Raw genomic sequence first — 9,808 nt, 5'->3', positions numbered from 1 at the left:
AGGTCATGTCAATAGAATGCTAACCCCAACATGTCAAGCCTGTCTTTCCTTCTCTCCTCTCTCTCCAGATAATGTGCTAAAACTGGTGACATCCACAAGACAACCACCTGTCCTCTAGACCCCATTCCTTTCTCGATCTTCCAGACCATTGCCCCTTATGTTGTCACTTTCATTACCACTATCATCAACATATCCGTATCCTCAGGCTGCGTCTCATCTGCCTTCAAGTCAGCCAGAGTCACACGGCTCCTCAAGAAACAAACCCTTGTCCCCTCAGACATCAAAAACTACAGACCGGTATCACTCTTTTCCTTTTTTTCTCCAAACTTCTTGAACGTGATGTTTCTAACTAGCTTTCTCTCCATCTCTCACAGAATAACCTGTTGGATCCCGACCAGCCAGGATTCAAACCAGCCCACTCCACTAACTGCACTCCTTGCCCTCCATACTGCATCGTCTGCCTCCCACTCTGCAGTACTGACTCCTGGATGCCCTTTCTGACCTTGGGACGGCACTAAAGTGGTAATCCTCCATGACTAGTTAGATACTATCAGGTTTCTTGGAAATGTTTGCTTTCATTCGTACTTGCCCCCCTCCTTTTCTTCCTATACTCCAAATCTCTTGGCTCTGTCATCTCTGCTCACAAGCTCTGCTATCACTATTTTGATGACACTCACCTGTTTTTCTCCTTCCCTCCTTCTGCAACTCAGGTTGAAGAGCGCTGCATGCCTTGCTGACATCTCACAGTGGATGTCTTCCCACCACCTCAAGCTCAACACAGATAAGCTTAAGATTCTCTTTTCCCCACGTAAGGATCTCACTATTTCCATTGACAACTCCCGGGGTTGTCCTGGACAGTCAGCTGTCCTTCAAGGTACACATTACAGCCGTCACTCGTTCCTGTAGGTTTAAACTTTATGATGTCTGAAGGATCAGACCATTTCTCACATGCAGAGGAGTATGCCCAGCTCCTTATCTAGGCCTCAGTCATCTCAAAGCTTGACTACTGCAATTCCCTCCTCATTTCATGAAGGGTGAGGAGGAGGCCAGGGATAATGTTTAATATAAAGTTATAAACCTTGTACACAAAAAGAATAAAGACAATTACTAGTCTTTATTTGAGAAGACTGGTACAGCCGGAAGAGCAGATCTGACAATATTGTTAATTGTATAAAAAATGGGGATGGGGATTTTTGCCAGAAGAGATGACTTTGGCAAAATAAGAAGCTCTCACCCTTAACAATGTTGTTGCAAGTTGTTAACAAGTTATTTCAAATGAATGCGGTGGACCTGGAGCTTGGTGGAAATCCACAGGTGCTCTACTCTCACACATCATTTAACCAGGCCGATGTTGTAGGCTGTGTCAAGAATCAATCAAGGTGTTATTTGTCACTTTATAAAAGCAGCAAAATGTTTTTGGGACTTGTTCCTGCATATGTGATTATTGACTGTTTATTGTATAGAGCTCATACTTACTCTGCTTATTCCGATTTTGCACTTGTAAGAGAACATGATAAGATGTTGTTTTTAATGTGACAAGCACTATGAGTAACGAAGAATGGTATGCTGAGTGTGTAGACTATTATGGAAGTGACAACATTTATTCTGAGTCTGCTGAATGCCTAAATTGTAAATTGTACGTGATAAATTGCTCAATAGGGAACGTGTCTATTAGTGCTGGTTGTCTCTTCCTGATAAAACATTAGCCAAGACTGTCTGGCTCAATACATACACACGTGCTCTCTCTCGCTCGCGTGCACACACACACACACACACACACACACACACACACACACACACACACACACACACACACACACACACACACACACACACACACACACACACCCACACACACACACACACACACACACACAAAGCAACAGGGTTGAATATACACAAAAGAGGGATGAGATAGTCATTTTGGGCCGCTGGACATGTGGGAAGTTGAGATAAGGCTATCAGATTATCTGATGAAGCAAGAGGGAGAAAGTAAACAGTGTGCACATGAATGAACCAAAACATTTTATTTTGTTTGTAACCAGGTGGACCTGCTAGTACTCGATAGGGCTGTGATCAACCAGTTGCTTGTCGTTTTTAATTAAGGGTGGGGTGTGTTGGCTTGGCACAGCGTTTGAAAGGCTCGGCTGTGCATTCATGCAGGGGATCCCCTTGCTGTAATGTTGGCGTAGGCCTACCTCGGGAGGACAACAGTGAAATGGCACAGCTTTTTGAAATTATTTATTGCATCATGCTGCCTATTTATGGCTATATTCTGTGCTTGTTCTCCTTTGTTATATCCTATGACCTATGCCCTGTGTATGGTATTGTATGTGTTGTTGGTTTTTCTGTGTGATTGATGGTTTTAGTAGGCTATCTGTTTGGCTTTAAAGCTTTTTAAAGCAGCTTTTAAAGCTGTGACCTCTCCTTCTTTAAATATAAAGTCCTTGGTTTCTTTTCTGTGTAAGCGATTCCCAAACCAGTTGTCCTCGAAACCCTGCCCCCAATCACTATGACTGACTGAGATGGGCTGACTATTCCACACAAGGCGTATAGCTACCTACCGAAGCGGAATGTACCCTCTGGAATCATTACATTACATTGTTTGTCATATGGGCTTACGTACCGTACCGTATATCTGCTGAAGGCAGAAAAAAAAGACAACGGACTGAAAAGCAACTAGTCTGTTTGCGACATGTTTATAAATTCTACCATAGATTAAATTTAATACCCCCACTTTTCCAGACATTTTCAGGCCTTAAATTGCAGAAACTAAATTCAAGGCAGTTTGAGACTTTTTAAGGATCCGCGGGAACCCAGGCTGTCAGTATTTTTTTTTTTTATAAAATGTATATTTATATATTTCCAAAATACGTATTTATATCTCAAATACATTTCTCGGACCAGTATTTTGTATTTGAATTGACACCTGCTTTACTTAAGGGATGAAGGTTGAGATATTGGGATCTCAGTGACAGCTAGGGGTCATTTTCTTTAGTTTTTCATTTAGATTTGTTTTAATATATTTGAATGTATTTTTTGTTCAAACAAATCAGATTTTTTTACAAATTTTGAAAAACGGAAATAGCAGATCTGAATAGGTAGCCAGCTATAGGTAGCTCCCCCCCACACACGAACACGCACGCAGGCACCTCACTCGCGCGCGCGCACACACACACACACACACACACACGCACGCACGCACGCGCACGCACACACACACACACACACACACACACACACACACACACACACACACACACACAGTGAATCAACCACAAATTTTAGAACGGACAAATTCGATTTAATTTATTTTCTATATTATACATTTTCAACCATTCATTTGTTTTTTCCAAATAGGCCTATATTTTTGGCTAAACCTAGGCTAGTTCACATTCACAATTCACATTCAAACTCGGGTCCGAGCTACGCAGATGCGCCTCGATCAGGGCAGTGGCCTCACAAGTCGAATTGCTGAAGTAAAGGGATAATGCTGCTTCCCCGATCTGCAGGATAAGCCTTGGAATCAAGACTATCATAGATGAATGTTATCGAGTCTGTCTTTGTCCAATGTATTAGTCCATATGTTTCAATAAAGAAGTGTTTTAATCCCGTCTGTGTCGGAAGTTCTCTGTATTCCTCAATGGGCGGTAGTGACGGGGCGCATCCGGTGAAGGCCGGAATTACACTCAATGTAAACAGGAAATAAACGAGGGGAGGAATGGCGTTCGACCACAGACGGGATTAAAACACTTCTTTATTGAAAGATACGGACTAATGCATTGCACAAAGACTCCGAAGCGTGAGTTAACATACGGGGCAACCGGGTAAGCACCTTATATATATTTTGTGTAGACCTACGGAGAAGTACAGGTTTTACTGGTGAAATTGCAGGACGCACTGGGGAGTGCAGGCCAATACTATCGATATAAAAGTTAGACTCGATAAAATAGTAATACATCTATGATAGTCTTAATCCAAGGCTACCGACCACCAGACTGCGTTGACAGTCGGCTTGGCTATCTGAAGGGCTTTTGTGAGGAAAAGGGGCCACGCCACGTCGACAAAATCTCAGCAGTAGCCTAGTGTACACTTGATCGGTTTTCATATTCAGGGATAACGGTTGGACCGTTTTGAGTTTATAGGCAGTAGGCACTGCTTATTATGATGGCAAGTCTCCTCTGAATGAATGCTGGCTTCATTCCAGAGGAGGGGGTGGGGGGGCTATCATCGCCACACGTTCCAGACGTGACGGACAACCAGGCGCGTCCACCGACTGCATCCCCCTCAAGAAGGGTTTGGAGCACCAAAAGAAAGACTTCGCGTAAAGACACACACACACACACACACACACACACACACACACACACACACACACACACACACACACACACACACACACACACACACACACACACACACACGGCTAGATGATAGTAGGCTAGGCTGATGTAGTTCAGTTTGGCACTGAGAACTAAAACTCGCTAACCCAACTCTACAACAAAAACGCCCTGGTTTTTAGGCTACATACAAGTTTAGCATATATTTTCAAGGGAGCGAAGTCTTTCTTTGAACTCACAAAAAAAAGACGATAGGCTGTCCTTGTCCTTTAAAGAAAGGTAAGCGATGAATACGCTTTTCTCTTCTCTTGCTATTTGATGAAAACAGTGTAGGCTATTTGAACTTTTATGTCCTCGTGCTTGACTTTTTTAATAGATTATAACTGTTTAACACGACTGGCTATCCTATAATTCATCATTTATTACAGCACTTATATGACTGATTCCTGCCTTGTGGCTGATCATTATTTGGTTATGAAGTTGCTGTGGTCCCATTCGTCCTTGCTGACTGCCTACAGGTTGTTGGTCATTTTAGGCTATTTAAGTTAAGGATTTTTGAACTGTCATTCTCTTTGAGGAAAGCGTTCGAAATCATGACAGGCCCTAGAGTGCTTGGCATGGCAGACACTCCAGTCCACATATCCAGATAAAAACATAGTGTTTATTCGAACCTATATTTAATTTAATTAAAAAAGTTTTGTCATAGAGTTATGTAAAGGTTCTAGAGGAGTTGTGATTTGCTCACATAGACATCATATGAGTGCCTTTCCCCCAAAATGGCCTGTCAAATTGTTTATGAGGGCCAACCCATATCAATTTAGATTATGAAAAATGTGCCAAGTGAGTAATGTTTTGTGAGCTTATAATAGGCTATATTACTTCTGCTTGGATAGTAAAATTGCTCAACACTCCTTTCATTCTATGAAGCATGTGGTTTAAAGAGAAACAAAAGAGAAATTAGACGTTTGCCCGGTACCCAAACTAGTGAAAATAGCAGATCCACAAGCTTACAATGCAATGCCATTGTAAGCTGCTATTTTCAGTACTTCTTAAACATTTGTTTTCACATTTTTGTAATGTCTTAGATGTTTTAATTTAATGTATTAACTCATGAAATTATTTTTGAAATATCATTGAATTCATGAAAAAAATAAAACATGACCCATAAAAATTGGTCCGTGACTCAAAGATGGGTCCCGACCCACTGTTTGGGAAACAGTGGTTTAAAGTACACCCCTTTTAGTGCGGTGGCAGGCACACACATATGGGTGTAGGCACCGGACTGACTGCAACCCCTAGATTGTAAACATGTTGGCTGCTGATATTGTGTTCCAGAGTTACGACACACACACACCCATTCCCAACTGAATCCGTAAGGACTGGAGGAACTCACATAACTGGAGCTTTAAGGATAACAACACAGCGGAGACCAAAGCAGCGTGAGGTGAGAACTAATGGAGTTACTGACCAATAATTAGATTACACTGTAGCCTGTAAGAGTTAACAGAAAAATCCATCATAATATATTGCAACACTAATTAAAAACATGTATTGGTGATCTTGCATTTCTCGTGCCATTTTGTTTTTCAGTGTTGTATTTGTCTTATTCCCAAAGGTAGACGATGAATGATTGCAGGGAAAAAAAGTTAATTATAACACTTAATAACTTGGCAGTCACAGATTGATAATAATTGTTGTTGTTGTCTACGAGGGTGGATTTTTTCCTTAAAGGTATGTAACTTTGCCCTGTGTTCACATAACAAAACAATAAGTACATTTTTTTACCCATCATTTCCCTCCATACCAGCAGTTATCAGCGACTGGAGTATAGTGTGTTGGTGTTTACCTGCAGAAACACATTGCCCTCCCTTTATTTTGTTGTTTTCACTCTTTGTTTTGGTAGTTGTTTTTGGCAACCAAAACAAACCGTGAAAACACCGAAATACAGCGAGAGGGCAATGTGTTTCTGCCAGTAAACATCACCACACTACTATTCCAGTGGCTGATGCCTGCTGGTGTAGAGGAATGATGGGGGAAATGTATTGTTTTATTATGTAAACACAGGGCAAAGTTGCATACTATGTCATATTGTACATGGAGATCTTTCAGAGGAGTACATCTTATCACAGTGTTTTCTTTCTCACAGACAGCTTCTGACAAAGGTCTGTCAACAATGGCTGACGATGACTATGCAAACTACACCTACGAAGATTACCTTGAGTATGGAGACATTGGAGACGTTGTAGTAGACTACAAACAGAAAGAAACTATGCACATCATATCAGTAGTCATTTATAGCATTTCCTTTGTCCTTGGCCTGGTTGGAAATGGAATTGTCATTTGGGTGACGGGATTTAAAACCAAACGATCTGTCAACAGCACATGGCTGCTCAACCTTGCAATAGCAGACCTTGTATTTGTGCTTTTTTTACCCTTCTCCATAGATTACGTTCTTAGAGACTTCCACTGGTCCTTTGGTTTGGCGATGTGTAAGATCAGCTCATTTGTGTCTGTGATGAATATGTATGCCAGCGTGCTCTTCCTCACAGTGCTCAGTATAGACAGGTATGTATCATTGGTCCACCTCAATTGGTCTCAGCAGCGTCGTACTGTTCAGAGAGCCTGGATTGCAAGTGGTTGTGTATGGGGGCTATCTGCTATCCTGAGCTGTCCTACTCTGGCCTTTCGGGACATCATGCACTTACATGATAGGGTGGTTTGCTTCAACAACTTCCATGCACATGACGGACATGCAGCAGCACAGAGACACATTATAATGGTGGTTGTCCGTACCACCATCGGGTTCCTCTTGCCCTTTAGTGCTATATGCATAACTGCCATGCTGCTGGCAGTGAAAGTGAATCAGTCTCATGGTTCTGTTCGTCTATCCAGCTTCTCCAGAACCGTGTCTGCTGTCATTCTGGCCTTCTTTTTATGTTGGGCACCCTTCCATACCTTTAGCTTGATGGAGCTGTCCATGCATTACTCATTGTACTTGCACAATGTGGTGAAAACTGGCTTTCCCCTTGCCACCAGTTTAGCCTTTTTCAATAGCTGCATTAACCCCCTCCTTTACATGCTCCTGGGCAAGAAAGTTCGCCATATACTGAAGCGCGCATTCCTGGATCTAAGTAAGAGGTCACTGAGAGAGCTTAGTCAATCCATCTCTGCAACTGAGACAGTATCTATGCCAGATGGGGTCCAGGAGAGTCTACCAGAGGAGCCTGTTGAATCATCAGTTCTGTGATTGCAACACTATTCAGAGTCTTGAAGTTATCTCCGTGTGGCTATAATTTCTTTGTAGAAATAAAAAATTATGGATTTTCATAACCCAAGTGGTCTACAGAACATGACAGCATAGTTTAAACATAATCATGTTTAAACTGTTCTGTCATGTATATTACATGGTCGTGACTTTCATTATTGCAATCTTTTGAACCAAAGGGAATTTTAATATTGCTGTGATTTTGTATCAAATGCAATGCAAAGTACCTGTTGCAGTTTTCTTCATATTGTCATATTCTGTTAGCATTTGTTTCTGTAGACCCCTGTAGTCCCCCTGTTTAAAAGCTGCTAGACACTTGTTTACAGAGGTTTAGAAGAGAGGGTTAGAAGTTTATATATATAATTATCTGAGAGTTGTGTAAACATTTTATTCTAATATATTTCATATAACCTACTTAAATGTAGGTCCTATACTTGATGTATTTACTTTCATATACAGTACTTTCATAAATGTGCAGCCATGAGAATGTGTTAGTCATAAGGACTGTTAATTTCAATGTATTAAGCTTTTGTAAAATGTAAATCAATTGTGTTATGTATGCAGGCCTTTTAGATGAACACGTACAGCATTCCTGAAGGTCTGCATGCAAACGACTATTTCCTATTTCCTTCCTGATGAACTCTAGTGTGCAGTGTCAGTGGTTGGAGAAACAAACTAGGACATATGTATACATACATATATACATACATATACTTCATATAATATATATTATTTTATTATATATAAACAGCACAAAAAGTTCTGAAATGTGTGTTTGAAATATATTATTTCTCTGTTGTAACAATGGCAATAACTTGTATACGGGTGGAAAGCCTGTTTATTTCCCTTTTAAATGGTGTCCTGCATAATATGCATAATTATGTGGGTTGCGCCCATGAAAAATGTGACAAAACTTCTCTGCCAATGCCAAACAGCTTTAACCCCTGTACTTCTGATTGACTGTAGTCCCTCAGTGCTCTATACTAATACTAATAATAATTTGCTATGAATAGTTTATAGTTAGGTTTTTTTAGGACACTCTCCAGGATTATCATGTTATATATTGCCATGCGATAATAAAAAGAAAAAAAGTAAAATAGCACACATTTTATTTCATTGCTGAAAACTAAGCCCGGCTCCCACATTTGTGCAGTAAAAAGCATCATTAGTTTGATTCAAAGTCATGTGGAGCTGGACTCTCAACCCTTTCAGGCTGTGACCCCCCAAAATAATCATATTTGAACTGGGGACCCCCTCCCACCCTGACAAGTACTTGGAATTGTAGGATTTGAGGCATTACATTTAGTTTGACTCAGTTCCACAGATAAATATTGTGAAAAATTAAATAGCAGATCTACAAGCTTACAAGTCACAACGCTTTGCAGCGCGAGCCGTTGTGAGCTTGCATATCGGCTATTTTCAAAATGTTTACCTCTTATATTGTTGATGTCTTGTGACATTATCTATGCATAATTTACTTATAAAGCTGTGTATTATAAGACAGCCCTGTGACTAACAGAGATTTAGAGGTTGAACCTGAGTGGAACAACAGTGACTTGGCGAATTCTGATTCAGGGCTATTAGGGTCCCTTAGTGTGACCACATCTGAAGGCTGCCAACCAGCACCTGACCTAAGCTCCTTAATGTTGGCCCTTGTAAGGTCAAGACGGTTGAGGATAGGGGGTCTGGTCATTGGGTGTGATATTAATAGTGAGATATTACGACAGCTGTCATCTGGGGTGTCTTCCGATATTGTGAAATAAAGTGCCCATCTGTCTGTATATAGGGAGACACAGAAGGTCTCTGTGTCAGAGATTGCTCCAACTCACCCGATGCCTCAACTCGCTGCAAACTACTAACCAACCTGTATACTGTGTTCAATTGTTTGGCAATAAACTCGAGGTTGACTTGACTCCCAGAAAGCACTGGTCTGGTCTACAAATTTCTACAAGGGTATCCAAGAAATACATCCACAATATTATCTGACAATTTGTCCGATGTTAGAGACCAGTTTTTATAGTATAGTTTAGTTTGCAGTTATGGTCTTATTTATTTTCTTTCTTTTGAGGTATTAAAAAGGTCTTAAAAGTCCTTAAATTGTCACTTCACAGTCCTCTGGGAACCCCCCCCCCCCCCCCACACACACACACACACACACACACACACACACACAAAAAAGATCATATGGGGATCCCCCTGGGGG

General features: G+C 41.0%; 1 protein-coding gene across 2 annotated transcripts; it reads left to right on the top strand.

Moving 5' to 3' along the window:
- Positions 1-4,381: 4,381 nt before the first annotated feature.
- Positions 4,382-9,396, top strand: cmklr2 (chemerin chemokine-like receptor 2). 2 transcript variants are annotated; one of them, XM_084084015.1, is made up of 3 exons: positions 4,382-4,619; positions 5,676-5,784; positions 6,491-9,396. In XM_084084015.1, the coding sequence occupies exon 3, from the start codon at positions 6,514-6,516 to the stop codon at positions 7,585-7,587; it is 1,074 nt and encodes a 357-aa protein (XP_083940141.1). In that variant the 5' UTR covers positions 4,382-4,619; positions 5,676-5,784; positions 6,491-6,513; the 3' UTR covers positions 7,588-9,396. The 2 variants fall into 2 exon arrangements, with proteins under 2 accessions (XP_083940141.1, XP_083940140.1); XM_084084014.1 differs by having other exon boundaries at positions 6,487-9,396.
- Positions 9,397-9,808: the final 412 nt, after the last annotated feature.

Source organism: Gymnoscopelus microlampas (assembly GCF_963454915.1).
Source record: "Gymnoscopelus microlampas genome assembly, chromosome: 17".
Taxonomy (NCBI): Eukaryota; Metazoa; Chordata; class Actinopteri; order Myctophiformes; family Myctophidae; genus Gymnoscopelus; species Gymnoscopelus microlampas.
Note: the sequence above shows the minus strand (reverse complement) of the source record. Positions and strands in the feature narration are given on the sequence as shown.

Bases quoted from the DNA above. Each gene is read 5' to 3' on its own strand.
- cmklr2 (XM_084084015.1), top strand. From the start codon at position 6,514: ATGGCTGACGATGACTATGCAAACTACACCTACGAAGATTACCTTGAG.